The sequence below is a fragment of the Syngnathus floridae genome, chromosome 2 (assembly GCF_059516105.1).
Source record: "Syngnathus floridae isolate MCC-2025c chromosome 2, RoL_Sflo_1.0, whole genome shotgun sequence".
Taxonomy (NCBI): Eukaryota; Metazoa; Chordata; class Actinopteri; order Syngnathiformes; family Syngnathidae; genus Syngnathus; species Syngnathus floridae.
Window position 1 is genome coordinate 19,414,221 of NC_142414.1, and position 15,842 is coordinate 19,430,062.

Sequence of the window (15,842 nt, forward strand, 5' to 3'; positions counted from 1 at the left end):
TTAACTAATCTTTATGGTTTATTGGAAAGTCCTAACTAATCTTTGCTGCAGCATAAGCCTCCTTGTCGCCTCTGCGCATCATCTTCTCTCATATGAAAGCATTCCATATGACACATAGTGTACATGACCGCAAACGGTGCTTAACTCCTTCATCACTGTGTCTGATACAAACTGATACAAAATTCAGTTTGAATTGTTTTGCTAATTCTAGCTCTTTCGCTCCATCTTTATAGTTCTATATGGCATTACACTAAAACATGCTAGCCACTCTCATCACTTTGTCTTTAACCTCTGTTGTGGCCGTTTGCAGGAATTTCCACTTGTTTCGTGGCTATTTGTAGTAGTGTTTTCTCTTTTTAGTTATCTCAGCCACTGTACTTAGTTCACGTCTTTACTGCAGCTGGATTCGGGATTTCCGCAATATTGTTCATCCAAGCTGTGTTGCCGTACCATCTCTGAGGTAGTTTGAGTGCCGGTGCAGACTGGTTCACCATGCCCGGGTTGGTCCATGCCAAAAAAGGAGGAGGGGAGGTTGTGCATGTCCCTTTCTCTCTTGACAAAGGCAGTAAAGGATGAGACGCAGTTCCCAATAAAGTGGTCCGCTTGGGCTAAAATGTACAGGTCCAGTTGGGGAGACTCAGGTTGCAGGCTCACTACTTTAACCTGCAGCGAGAAAACAACATTTTCCAACTATCCCTCGAGAGGCATCTGTTTTAAATTGTGGGAGAAAAAATGCCTTATATGCCTCTTTTCGAGAGGAATTCAGAATCTCAACTGTTGAACATTATTAGCTACTTTCTAGCATTTTTAAATTGTTACAATGCGACGGACAAGCCAGGAGCAATTTGAGTGACTTGTCAAACAGTTTCATCACCTTGCCCTTAAAGAGATTCTCAATGTCACCGCTGTGGGACTCCGAATCAGTGGCGATGTAGACGGAGTGAGCCGAGGTCTTTTCCACCCACAGCTTGACGGCCCTGCGGATCTCGGCCAGGTCAGGCAGGCACATGGTGGTGGTGAGGGGAAGCGCCGTCTGCCGCTTGTAGCCCACGCACTGAGGCGAGGCCATGAAATGAGGCCCGGCATCGCCGCTCTTCAGCAATTTGCAGGCGTTTTGCTTTAAGAAAGAATACAGCAGGATGGTGGAATGACAAAAGGCATGGTTGATACATGAAAAATTCTCACATGCAAAATTATCCTTAACAACCTGAAAAAAATATGCCTGGCCGTGTGTAAACAAAGGCTGACTATGAGAAGATGAACTCGATGGCACAACTCTCAACTTATTTTTTTAAAAGGACACTGAATCGATTTTGTTTGATGCTCGTGGGAGGTTCATGTCTAACAACATCTCACCCAGTCACTGCCAATCCTCAAGTGAACGCCAACATAGGGCCGAGTCAGGAGGGCAGCGATGTGCTCTTGTCCCTCTGCCGCCATCTTGTCTGACCACACTACGAAACGTTGCAGGCTAACGTGCTCCTCCACCACCGGGAACTGGGCGGGAGCTCCAGGCAGGGCCAGGACCGGGTGCTCGTTAGCTGGGAACCTGGCGGTTGTATCGAAATGTTTACAAACTCAGTCGAAAACGCACGTGGAGCTTCCTCATATATAGTTTAAGTTCAGCCTTTGAATAGAAATCTTTATCATAAATTAACAGAAAACTAAAGCAAATAACACGGGATGAACATTTCACTAATTTTCATGCTTAACAATGAGGAAAATAAAAATTAAAAATAAATGATTATAAGATTTATATAAAAAAAATTAAAAATAAAAGAGATTGTTTTAAAAGTACACACTGTGGAAGATTTGCTTCTTAAAGAAGGCATAGCTCAACTTCATCCTTGTCCTTCAAACTTGCTGAACGCATGCGAGCTGCAGTCAAGTCACACACTCACTTTTGCCCCAATCAAAAAAAAAATTCTAAAAGTCAAATAAAAAAGTCGTACTCACTTTTTCATCCACTGCTGCTGGTGGTAAGCACTGAAAGAAATCCCGCTAAATAACACCGACTCGTCAAATTCCACGCCGACATAATCCCAGAACTGGCCAAATGGATTCCCATCCTGAAAAGACCAGAACCATCCACACAAATCAGAGCAGTCATTCACAACAACTATGCCTCGGCACATTACCCAATTTCACATCATCCAAAAAGTATTATTTATTTATAATTGATGGGTTTGTTGTTGTTTTTGTACTATGGCTGCCAGCAAGCCCAACAATGAAATGTTCTACTCGATGGCAGTAGGTACATAGCTGTGTATCCACCTGTTACCTTCCATACAACACAAGTCATGGCACACAAACACACATATAAATGTGTTTTTTCCTAAATGTAATATACTATGTAACTTGCTTTGGTCATAGTTAGGAAACATTACAGTACAGCAAGAATATAATACTTAACAAAAACTAACTGAATATAACTCAAACTAATATTAAAAAGATAATTAATTGATGAGACAAAAACAACTTTAAAAACGGAAACTAACAAACGACAATTTATGTTTATAAAACTAACACAATAGTTATAGAAAAAATGTCCTTCTATTTTGTCTACGTCAATTAATATCATAGATGAGTTTTTAGGGTTTGGTTTAAAATGTATGTATTTTGGTATTGTGTGGCTGTGTGGAAGAAGGTCAAATATTTCTTTGAGAACAGTAGTTGTCTTTATTCCACAATATTCTGACTTTTTTCTTGCACTCGGCCACTACAACATATTAAAATACTAAAACTACTATAATCGAACAACTAATTCTAAAACTATCGAAATAAAAACCAACTACGTACAATGAAAAATACCAAACTGGTAGCTTGTTGCCACGAGAGGACAGCGTTTGATACCATTCCACAAAATGCTATATTTACGCCAAAATCTATAGTTCTTCTGAGTGGGAAACAAGACTCTTCACTTAGGATTCAATTGATGTTCATCACAACTCAAGATAACCTCATGAGCAAAAAAAAAAAAAAACTCGAGTTGGACGCAAAGGCGTGGTGTATTTTTTTTTTGTCATATCAATTGCACATCATCGTCATGTGTTATTGCTCACATTTAAAAACCCTTTTAAGGGTTGGGGTTATTTATCTTTAAGTGTGTACCATGCTACTCTTTACCCTTCCTCCCACACATTCACACATCCACTGTACCTTCATGGGACAAGATCGTTTATCTGCACTCCGCTGAGCCGCTGCCTCAAAGCAGTAGGCTTTCCTCTGCCCTCTGGGCCAGTGTTTGTCAGCCAGTTCCTTCATGAAGACCTCCAAAGCCACCACGCGATGATAGGCCGACAGGGCCTCGAGTTTGAAGAACTCACTATAGGGAACATGGACCTGAATGAATAGTCGAGAAAAATCACAGATCATAAAACTCATGAAATTATGCACAGGGAGGATTTAGAACAACTTTATACTGGGATGACCCAAGTAGATGGCCTGGAGCCCAAGTAAGTAAAGTTTACATGGCCTTTTAAAAGATAGGCTCGAGGACATCCTCCAACTGTTCTTGAATGTCAATGTGTATGCACCGCAAAGGTTATTAAACAAAGCAAGTGGAAATCCCAATTGCGGGCGATAGACAATGATTCCAGGGGGAACAAATCCACTTCTTGTTTTTTCATGTTGCCTTTAGAGTGGAATGGCCATAGGGCAATGAGAGACAAACTTACATTGGTGGCAGGCGGTCTGTGGTGGCGATAAACGATCCACGGGGGGACTGCCAGGGTTCGGTTTAACATCTTGGCAAAAGCCAGAGAACCCAGGAAGTGGTCTGCCTGGTTCCCAAAGCGACCTGAACACAGGAACACGTTTCAATGTTTGAGGCGTGTTTTGGTTTTCTTTTCGCTGAACGTGATTTTATGCACGGTGGAGCTACAAAGAACGATTTAGTGCAACGAATATGGTTTCTGGTTATAATAAATGCCTTGGAAAAAAAGTGTTTATTACCCATGCACGGACAGTACAACACATATCCATTATCGTCCCACTTCAGTTCTTTGGCGGTGGTCCGACAAGTTTGTTGCAAGATTGAACAAAGAAAACAAGTCAGCGTGAAAGCGTGAGACGGTAGTCCCCACACCGCCATCGTAATTCATAACATATCCCAGAATGCAGTGCGCACACTTTTCCTTCTTCGTTTATTGGCGTCAAGACTATTAAAGCATGTGCTTCCACCTACAGGACAAAAAGCATACTGCTGGTTCTGTTGTAAATTCAATTCACAATAAAACCCGGGCAAACATGTTTTGCATATTTTGCCTTTTTGCGATGTATTCAGGTTTATGCAACCTTTATTATCATATTACCAATTATTCATTAAAAACTTTGATTTAAATATCAATAATTTTAGTTATTCTGAATTTTAATCAAATAATACAATACAATTTCTATATTACATGTATATGAATGAATTACATTTCAGAAAACAGTTATATATCATTTGACTTGAAAGCATTTGAATGCAATCCGTGACAATCCAGTGTTGAAACTATTTCCACTCAAACGTAGTCTTTCTCTCTTTGCATTCAGTAAATCTCGTTTTGATGCTCGGCAGCTGGCTGTTGTTTCCTTCCTTTCCTGCGAATGCACTTCCCCCACCCCTCCAACGCACACTGTTTTTCATTGTTTGAGATGACAGCAGTGATAACAATGCAGCGAGACATAACTCTCAGCCTTCTATGAATGGAGTTGGGGGGGGCAGTTTTCTTCAGGTGACCCAATGACAATAAAACACATGCAAACAATTCATTATTCTGTATTGTAGTCTATAGTACTTAAATTGCATTTGTTAACATAAAAATGTCATTGTTCAGTATTTTTCTGCTATGACGTTTTTTCCCTAACACACGTTATTCTGTTAAAAGGTGCCCATTTGGCTGGATGAGCAGCATGCACAAAGTTCTTTCCACATTTGCTGTTCTTTGGTGGGCTGATGATTGGAGGAAACAATTTACAAATTGCAGGAGCCTGTCCTTTCTAGCTCAATTCATTGCTCGACTCAATTCCTGAACCTTTTTTTTATTATATTTACCACCATTTTTTAAATTTAATAATAATAATAAATAATAATAATAATTATAATAATAATACATTTTATTTATAAGGCGCCTTTTAAGGCACTGTTACAACAGAAACAACAATTGCAATTGCCTTTCACAACAGTGGGAGCCCAGGCGCAAAACAAATGTTGAAATTAATCAGTTACAGGCTAGCTAGACCGATATAGACGCTAACATGACACTATGTAATATGTCTTTTTTTAGTGGTCTAAAAAGAAAGCTATTTTTAGCTTCAATGGCGATCCAGTCTTGTCGTCTATCATCCACCAGGCGGCGTTTCAGTGACTCAGCTGGACTAAAACCTGCAGTGCACATGTTCCACCCATCCTTATCAACATGCTGCAGAGCCTCCCATGAAACCTGATGGTCCACCTCATCATAGAACAGACCATGCTGGGCTAAGATAGACCTCAGCTGATCAGCGTCCACTTAGTACATCGGCAGCCATTAGATTAGACCACAGTATACATTTACCTTTTGCATAAGGCTGGTCTGGGGGAGGGTCAGTTCTACTGTTTGAAAGTGTGAGAGGGTATGGTCGAACTTAAATTCAAACAAGATATGAACCCTGGGCTTCTCAAATGCGACTGAAATGCGCTAACCACTATTTTACCTTGCTGCACAAAGAAATCAAAATTAAATGATTAAAAAATACAAATAAAACATTGAATAAAATAATCCTTACTGTTTTCCACAACTAGTAATTTCTATAGTACATTTTGTACTGAAGCATTATATATACTGAACACCATGAGTCATGTTTTATTTTTGTTGAGGTTATTTCTATTTATCCACCATTTAACTGCTTATCCACATTCGGGTCATGGGTAAGCCGGGGCCTTTGCCAGCTGACACACTGGGCTAGATGCCATCCAATCACAGTAAACTAACTTTTAACCAATGAATTGAAATTATGGACTGTAGCCCTCAGTTGTCCTTTGGTCATAAGTCTTCATCTTACCAAGATATTTTGACAAATGTATGCTGCCAATCCTGTCTGTTGGTTAATTTTAAGGCTTCTATGCAGCATTGCAACAGTGTGAATGACTGTCTGCATAGCCTGTGGTTGACTTATGACCTATTGGTGTGTAGTTGACCTTTTGCCTGAAGTCATCTGGGAAAGGCTCTTGCGACACTGAACAAGGCAAGTCGTACACAGAATGGACGGATAAATGTGTCCAATTTTATGGGATCAGTTTAGGGATGGCCTTTTCTTTTCTCAATGTACAAAGCAAGGCCTGTGCAAGCCTTCTCTTATGTTCAACAGCTAACATTGACCAAACAAACGGACAAAAATTCCCACAGACACACTCCAAGATCTTGCAGAGAGACTTCCCAGAAGTGTGGAAACTTGACAATTCATCAGGGAACCACCACTTTTTTCTCACTTTTCACGTCATATCGAGAGAATGTATTCCAATACTTGTGCCCATTTAGTGTATGTGCAACGATAGCAATATTCCATCCCTCATCTTGTAGCATTTTCCCAACATTTGGTGGCTGTTAATCGTACAGTCTACTCTGAAGCAAACCACCCATCTGTTTTACAAAACACAACTGGTAAAAACACACACACACATCATCATTATCGTTTCGAGGGGAGTGCGGGTTATTTTGCTGGCGTGCAAACAAACTCCAGATGTGAACTAATTGGAGTGAAGGAGTGTCTGAAGTGTCGCGACGTGCACCTGTGTTTGAAATGACACTTAGGTGAGTGCAGGAAGGAGGTGTGAGGACAAAGGTGAGTTGGAATGACACAAGAGGACGAGTTACCTTGAGCAGACGCCAATGTCAAAGCTTTTCTTACAGGAAGTCATCACGACGGATGAGGTTGTCATCCGTGAAAAGGTGAGGGAGAGAAGGAGCTTCTGTGGAAGCTGGACTGAGGAAGAAAAGGAAGTCAGTCATTACATTGCAGTTCAATCTGTAGCCAGGGGTTGTCGGACAAGGAGAAGATACCCAAGTAAAACACACAAGCATAAAGAGAACAGGGGGGGCGGGGGGTGAACTTCTCGCCACAAGGCAATATTTTTATCATGACTAACGTGTTTTTGCAGAAACCCGATGACTGAAAAGAATAAATAAAATCAAAATGCTTGGTGAAAATCACTAGAATGACATTCATGTTTTAGGCTTTCAAAGCAGCGGGTGTTGACAAGGAAAAAAAACCCAACTAGCACAAGAACTCAATATAGCTCAAGAGGTGCCGCACTTCTAGCATTCTCCTGCACTCTGACATCTCTCCTTGCATGCTGACGTGTCTGTGACCAAATTTTTCATGTGGTGTGCAACACACACAAAATATACTGCAGTTGTACCTTGAGGACTCGCTTTCAGTAGGGTACATCAGTAGAGTCGAACCACGCTGCCAACAAGATGGCATTTCTCTTGTCAAGAATTGTTTGTTAGCTCCAACATGGAAGGATATATTAAATAATATTGAGAAAAGTATTTAAAACAGCGGTTAATGATTTGGAGCCATTCTAAAGTGTTTTTGACAGCACTTTTTTCCCAACACATTTCTTCATGTCTCGGTAGCTCATTAATGGACAAATAGCAACAATTAAAGTCAGACATTTGCAAGAGGTGTATATTGTTTGTCGTGTAAGAACAATTTTGTCCTGGAGGACTGCTTGGCCAAATGAAAAAGCATGTGCATGTGCAACTTGAATAGAAGCAGAAATCAGTGCCAGGAGTTGACTATAAAATGCTGTTCATAAGCCTTTGCAAATTTTAGACATGTGACTTTTTGTTATCCAAATGCATTAGTCACAGTTTTTTTTTTTTTTTAAGTTGTGTGAAATTCCTTTAATATCAGAAACCTTCCTCTTCATCTGTTTGGTTTTAAAATAGTTTAATACATTTAATGTCTTTTCATCTGTTTTTAATCATTTCTTAAAAAACAAACAAACAAAATCCTTATTGCAAAAAGGTATTTTAGAATAAACATTAAATGATGTCATTATGTTGAGTTCCTAAAATGAGCAAGACGGTTTTACTTGCCATTTGAACTTTTATCTCCTACTCTTTGCATTTCAGATTCTGTCAATATTCGTTTTTAGGGGAAAAGTGTCACAATAATTTCAAATGATAAAAAATCTGTCACTTTTAATTGAGTGTTTAATAATTAAAACACAATCTCACATCTGTCACTTTTAATTGAGTGTATAATAACTAAAACACAATCTCACAATTTCCACCAGTGTTAAACTTTAAATTGTACTTAGATTTTAAGGAAGTAAAAATAGTTTGTTTGAAACGACATTTTATTGCAAAATTATTATGAAAACAATCAAACTAACTTCCTCTGAATTTCGTCGTTGCTCATTGTAGTAACTGAAAACGCCTTTTCATTTGATTTAGTCCTTGAAACGAAAACTTTACACGACTATTCCGATTAAAACCTGCAACAACAAAATCAGCAACCCTTCTATAAGCTGAAATACAGAAATTATTTGTTAAAACACTACCTGTACATTTTAGTTCCCAAAAATTGACTACGGTCACTATTTTCACCCGATTACCAGAAAAAGCAGAAGTGAGAGCCAACATCAGGTACAACTGTTGCGTTTTGGGGGCGTGTCCACTGGAGAAAAAGGCCTACGGTGCCTTCAATAACAATCGGAAATATGAAATTTTATTATGACTTTTGGAAGAAAAAAAAACCCCAGTATAATCAGCGAAACATCAAACGAATATATTGATTATTCGGATTCTGACTAGAAGCAATATGAAAGTGTCTAACTTCACTAAATATTTAGGTTTAGGGTTATAATAATATATACATGAGAAAGTATTGCAAATCAAATGAGATTCTAAACGCAGTATAGACTAGGTTATTCGTGTCTAACGTGTTGAAAAATACAAATGGTCATATAAATCGCAGGTGGGTGCAATTGTTCACAACAATGCTTGGATGTTTATAATAAAGGGAATATTTTTGCGTATAACTTGAGGAACCTGAAGGCATCAGGGTCGATCCCCCCTACCGCCGCGCTCCCTGGCTTCACAAACATGTTCCCCCCGCGGGCTCCATGAGCCTGTGGTGGGCTTCGGGGGAGGAGGGGGTGACGAGGAAACGAGTTGATGTGCCCTGGAAGTAATTCTTTCACCCCCTCTACAACACAAGTCGCACGACCCATGCACGTACACGCACTGAGGAACGAATTACAGGCAAAGTGTGAAAAAGTAGGTTTACTAATTATACATTTATTATTCATTATATATATAAGTCATTAAAAAGTTAAAATGGCTTATGGTCCGAAATTATTTATGATATAATAAATGAATATTATAAATAATAAAATAAAGTAATTTGTTATTCTATGATTATGATGATTATGATATTATTATTATTATTATTATTATTATTATTATTATTATTATTATTATTATTATTATTATGTCAGAAAGCTTATGTGAATGTTTTCATTCAATAATTTCAGATGTCAGCGTAATCCACTCAAATGGCAGCAATTTTATTGAATGTAATTTTGCTGCACTCTGAATTTAAGCCTATTTGGGTATTTTATTGGTCATATAATTTAAGATAGAATGTAAAGTCAATGTGTAGGTGAGTAATTGCATGTTAAAATGTTTTTTAAAGTTGAATTTCAGCCTGTTACACCAGCTGCTAATTGCACATTTGAATTTATTTTAAACGATGAAGTATACAATTATAAAATGGTCCTATAATGAATATGTTCTAAACTGTGAACTTCATTACCAAACATTCATATGCAAATGTGAAATATTTCTTTTAATCTGACGCACAAGGAGATTGTTTGTTAAGAATTTGAGCACATGCTTGTCATTGGCGAGTGACTGTTGTGCAATGGTTAATGGAACGTAATTGAACATTTAGAAATTGTTGCATTTGGATTGGCTGCGTTCTGAAGTTAAATGATTTTTACAATTATTTCTAATTTAATATTGTTTTGTCTTGAGATTTAAATCTGACAATTTATTACAAATGTATTATTTAAAGAAATAATGCCGAGCCAATGTACAGGTATTTTAACCGATCAGAGTTTGGCTGCGGGTGGGTGTTAAAAAAACAACTCACAGTAATCTGGCCCCGAGTGAAAAAAAAGTTTGTGAAAGTGCCCTGACGTCACACTCCCACAATGCTTACCGCCCCCGAACTCGGCTGCAGCCTGAAGAGAGCCACACACACTCACTCCCAGGTCCCGTATATCTAAATTATTGGGAGGGGAAAAAAAATCGTATAAATTATTTAAAAACAAGCAACGAAGACATCGAAGAGCGTGCGTGGAGTTGGTGGCGTGGGTCTCTCCCACGGTGGCTTTCTACTCGGGATGGACGCTTCCCTGGGCTCCAAGTGAAAGTTGACTAATGCAGTGCTGGAAACTTTTTGGTGGGTAAACTGCTTCTTTTTTTCCTCCCCCCTCCCCTCCTTCGCATATTGTGTTTGCACGTTGTTGTGCTCGTGTGTGTGTTTGGGACACCTTTTACGCAACTTTGACGGCGTCCAGCTGACGTGCACTTCGACTTGCGCGACGCTTGCCTTGTTATGGATGTGTTGGTATTACTAAATAAGCGCCATTGGCCTTTGCGTCATTTGTGGCGTACTTCTCTCTCTGTGTGTGTGTGTGACTAGACATTTAACAGCACTACAAATAGTCGCTAAAAAAATGATCGCGACACTTTTGTGCACGTCACTAGCGCTCTTTTATTTTAGAGCAAGTCGTTGAGTTTCAGGCCATTTTGGGAATGTAAGGTCCGTCCGGTGTGTTTTCGAGATTATGGGAGGGTGTATAAATGTTGAAAGTAGATTTTAATTGGGTCTTGTTGGTGCCCGGGAATTAAACTGCTGGTTTTCATGTATTTTGTGGTGATGGTGCGTTCACTTGTCACGTCGCTCATTAAGCTTGGAGATGTGTCGACCACACGTATGTAACTGCCCTCCTCGTGGCTTGTGTCATGTTTGTGGCTCCTCGGATGTTTTTGTTCCTTTGGCCTGCGCGTGCGCGCGCGTGTGCGCGACCGCGTTTGTATTTTCTTGAAGTAGAACAAGTGGAGGAGTGTCTAACACATTGCCAGTGGTCATTTCACACATAAAATAAATATACCCTTATGTTTAGTTGAATTTAAGTATCTCACTCCTGGACTGTAAAATCACTGCTTAATTGGAGTTACTCACAAGTTCCACTATTCATGAGAAACTCACTTATTTTTTGAGCTCTTTCTGAAATTTACCAAGATGCCACAAGATGGCATCAAAGACTCTTGTAAAAGCAAAGTAGTTATTGGTGTCATGAAAGTACAGTACAGCAAATCCCCCTCCATCGCCCTGCAGTCAGTAAAATCCATGTCCCTAACCCAAGGCATGGTGCATTTAACTTAAATTTAATTTTTAGTATCTATAAACACATTTATAGAGCAATGCAAACACATGTAAACATGCATAGTACATGACGAAAGAAAAAGATAAATGGATGACATAAAAATATTCTACAAATTACAATGTGTACTCACAATGTTGACGTCGATGATGTTGCAGCAATGTCCAATTTCAAGGTTAAAATCAGGGTGTCATATTTGTAAAAGAATGGCAAATGTGTAATTGACTGTCCAAAATGTTGCACTTGCATGGGCACTGCAGTACATTACCCATTATTATGGTTTCAGCCCTTCTATGTTATTGTTGCTGTACGGCTATGAGCAGTTGCTGCTGGGTGGCTTTGTTTCTTCTTTTGTATACCTGGGTGAGCTCCATCAATGTTGTTTTGGAACTGCAGTGCACAAAAATGTCAGGATGACACTCCGCTGATGTTACATTACAGCTTGGGAAATACGGAAGTGACCACCAGGTGGGCAGCACGCTGTGCATTCACTGACGGAAGACAACCGTCAATCAACGACTAGAAAAAGAATAGCGACGCTCTGATTGGCTAAATCAGTTATGGAGAGTCTTTGCATGTGTACTGTATCTTTTTACCCTGCTGCACTTATTAAAAAGTTGAATCTAACAAATATATATACTCCTATATATATACAGGAGTGAGTATATATATTTATAACTATATAACTTGCAATATATATGGAAAAGTTCAAACTTTTTTGTGGCGGTATCAATTACTTAAAGGGGAGTCAACACAAACATTTTATTTGCAATATGTTGTCTGTGCCTCCACTAGTCTACACATGGCATTCTGATTAATATTGCATTTGTGGAATACGAGTTAAGAAGCAAAATTAAGCTGTTTTTATGCATCTCGAGGGGCGGCCATTTTGCTCCTTGGCCATTTTGCTCCTTGGTGTTGACTGAAAATGACATCACAGTTGTCAGGTCTTGGGTCACAACCCAACTCACGCTCCATCCTGCCTGTCGATCTCACGCTCCATCCTGCTCACACTCGTGAACAAGACCCCAAGATGTTTGAACTCCGCCACTTGGGGCAGGATCTCATCCCCGATCTGGAGAGGGCATTCCCCCCTTTTCCGAGGACCATGGACTCAGATCTGGAGGTGCTGATCCTTATCCCGACCGCTTCACACTCGGCTGCGAACCGCTCCAGTGAGAGCTGGAGATCACAGCTTGAAGAAGCCAACAGCACCACGTCGTCTGCGAAAAGCAGAGATGCAATACTGAGGTCCCCCAAACCAGACACCCTCAACACCTCGGCTGCGCCTAGGAATTCTGTCCATAAAAGTTATGAACAGAATCGGTGACAAAGGGCAGCCTTGGCAGAGTCCAAAACTCACTGGGAACGAATCCGATTTATTGCCGGAAATGCGGACCAAACTCTGTCATCGATGATACAGGGACTGAACCGCCCTTATCAGTTGGTTCAGCACCCGTACTCCCGAAGCATCCTCCACAGAACTTCGCGAGGGACACGGTGTTCTCCAAATCCACAAAACACATGTGGACTGGTTGAGCCATGCACCCTCGAGGATCATGCCGAGGGTATAGAGCCGGTCCACTTTTCCACGGCCAGGACGAAAACCACACTGCTCCTCCTGAATCCGAGATTCGACCTCCTGACGGACTCTCCTCTCCAGCACCCCTGAATAGACCTTACCAGGGAGGCTGAGGAGTGTGATTCTTCTGTAGTTGGAACACACCCTCCGGTCCCCCTTCTTAAAGAGGGGAACCACCACCCTAGTCTGCCAATCCAGAGGCACCGTCCCCGATGTCCACGCAATGCTGTAGAGGCGTGTCAGCCAGGACAGCCCCACAACATCCAGAGCCTTTAAGAACTCCGGGCGGATCTCATCCACCCCAGGGGCCTTGCCTCCAAGGAGTTTTTTTAACTACTTCAGTGACTTCGACCCCAGAGACTGGAGAGTCCACCTCAGAGTTTCCAGGCCCTGCTTCCACAATGGAAGGCATGTCGGTGGTCAATTCCACCAATCACATTTCACCTTCAGAAAACTGGTGAGCCGTGATTGCTTGTGAGCTGAGACCTGGAAACTGTGATGTCATTTTTAGTCGACAGCGAGTGGCGATATGGCCGGCCCCTGAGATGGATGAAAACAGGCGGATTTTCATTGAATTCATATTCCACAAACAATCAGAAAACAGGCTTTCCCCTTTAAATTTTTCTCTATTTGGCTCGACCCCTTTCCCGGGGAAATAGAGGTTCACTATTTTGCAACTGCAGTCATAAATGGCCGTCATTTGCCTCGAGTATGTGCTCACACTTGCTCCGGCCTGTCGACAGAATGTGCAACTTGTTGTCGTTTCCATAAAGGTGCCCAATCTTTTGATGTGAAGTCGAGGGACTTAAGACAGCCATCTAATCTGCAAGAAATTCAAAGCATGCCGCATGACTTCATAAGGTTATTGGTCGATGGCTTGCAAGGGAAAACAATAATACTCGCAGAATATGTTGACATGCTATACTTCTTTTCTACGTGAAGGTGCCCAAACATGAGGGCCGTTAGTGTTGTTCTAACTTGCTCCACTCACGTTGAGGCCTGCAGCTACAAAATAAGGATATGGAAGTGAGTTTTTATCACAAGACAGTGCCTTTGTTGTCGTTGTCACACCTCAAGTGTTCCTGCAGATTCTTAAAAAAGTCTGTAAGGGCATTGAATCCATGAATCTAAAAACAAGGCCTTAATTGGCAGTTAAGCTTTCAAAAAATGTTGACACATGACGGTTAGTTGTAATAGTAGGGCTGAAAAGTTTTCAAAAAGGATCTTTTCCATTATTTTTTAAAATTTTTCTTCTTCCTATGGAATTTTTATAAGCAACAACTTCATCTGTTTTAAAACTAGGGCTGACTCGATTTGCATTGCAAATTGTCCGGTAAGAATTAACAGCAAAAATGGAATTTTGGGGTTTTAGTCAGAAGAGGCTATAACATATTACGTGTGTATTGTCACAGAACAATGTTCGACTGGCACTCACGTCTTGGTGTGACATATGTACATGGGGAGTGTACATGCGCGTGGATGGGAATATTTGGCTTTATTGATTGACTGTTAGTTCAGTTTCATCAGGTCCAAAGAGCTTGCTCTTTACCTGGCAACCAACAGCCAATCATAAAATGATGCTATGACTCACATGCCCAACGACTGCTGATCTTTTATTATGGTCAAGAGGAACAGTGGCAAAAGCTTGAATAGATAGTGCTTGGATGGGGAAAAGCTTGATTCTTTTTCCACAAAAAAAATGTATCTCACGTGAAATTAAGAAACAGTCATTCGGAAAATTTCCTTCTATGTATTTTGCCTTGTTAGGCCCAGAGATGCCAGGAAGGCACGGACATGTTTTTTCATACAAAAACACAAATGTGACAAATGCTAACCTGTGTTTACCGTTATGGTCAAATAGAAAAACACCTACTGTAAATTTCATTTAACTTGCCTCTTGTGCTTGCCTAGCCCGTGTGGTCGGAGGCGGAACTTTGCAAGCTTGTGAGTCGGCCATTTTTGATACCTCACCCGTATTAATGGATGGTGCGTGGCAGATGTGCTAAAAGCGCGTGTACGTGAGTGCATGTTTGTGTGTAAGCTGTAGCTGCTTTTGAGCTGGAGGGAGGTCTTAGGTCTTTGAAAAATCCCCCACAATTCTTTGCTCTCACTGTGTGCAGCGGCAGTGCTGCTGGTGGAGGAGGCAACAGCAGGCTGATTTCCATGAGAAAAGAGCATCAGTTGGGTTAATGGAAAGGACAGCCCTCTGTGGGGACAAATGGCACTTAATAACCAGGGAAGAATCGGAAAAGCTGAAATCCCTTTTCTTTGTACCGCTTCACCTTCTGCAAGCAGGGATGGGCCAGGAAAGAAGGGGGGGGGGAGAGGAGGTGGCCGAGGACAACGGGTTCATTCGAGAATGGATGTTTTTCTGTCACTGACGGGGCTACAAGAGGATTGTTGGTGTTTGTTGTTTTCGCACGACTGCGGGAAGTTTATAAAGAAGTGAAATGGAGTACGCCGCTCTTCACAAGAGCGGATGCATCCCAGCATGAGTTTGTCTACTTGTGTTGCGAACATACTTGATTTGAGTGTTTACACGCGTGTATTCTGTGTCATGGGACAGTACGATATGTTTGACCTCCACCAAGGAGTTTATGTTTGTGGCAGCTTGTTTATTTATTAGCAGCATCGCACTAAAGCCTCATCCGCTACTTCTGCTGAACTAGTATGTAGATTGCTGGGGCGGGAGGTGCAGGCGGTATACATTTTGCTGCCGATCCGGGATCGGATTGTTGGCAGAGAGTACTATTGAGTAGCTAATATTCACTGTTAACTTGGACTTGTGCTCTTTTTATTAAATACTTTAGTTTTTTAAAAATCTATTTC

The 15,842-nt window shown here is 40.8% G+C and overlaps 2 protein-coding genes across 4 annotated transcripts in view; one reads left to right on the top strand and one right to left on the bottom strand.

The window, feature by feature from the left end:
• On the bottom strand, window positions 1–10,485 carry pofut1 (protein O-fucosyltransferase 1). Of its 3 annotated transcripts, none has more exons than XM_088368411.1 (8): window positions 10,201–10,485; window positions 6,840–6,948; window positions 3,678–3,799; window positions 3,160–3,342; window positions 1,957–2,069; window positions 1,357–1,549; window positions 875–1,117; window positions 1–663 (listed from the first exon to the last, which is right to left on the bottom strand). In XM_088368411.1, exons 3-8 carry the CDS (start codon window positions 3,744–3,746, stop codon window positions 379–381), a joined length of 1,086 nt encoding a protein of 361 aa, XP_088224537.1. In that variant the 5' UTR covers window positions 3,747–3,799; window positions 6,840–6,948; window positions 10,201–10,485; the 3' UTR covers window positions 1–378. The 3 variants fall into 3 exon arrangements, with proteins under 3 accessions (XP_088224537.1, XP_088224536.1, XP_088224535.1); XM_088368410.1 differs by lacking the exon at window positions 10,201–10,485 and adding an exon at window positions 8,537–8,663; XM_088368409.1 differs by lacking the exons at window positions 6,840–6,948; window positions 10,201–10,485 and adding an exon at window positions 3,955–4,124.
• Window positions 10,168–15,842, top strand: part of plagl2 (pleiomorphic adenoma gene-like 2) — a 27,535-nt gene continuing 21,860 nt past the window's right edge. The window contains exon 1 of the mRNA XM_088368408.1: window positions 10,168–10,443. The gene's annotated coding sequence lies outside the window, so the exon portion shown is untranslated. The remainder of the gene's footprint in view (window positions 10,444–15,842) is intronic.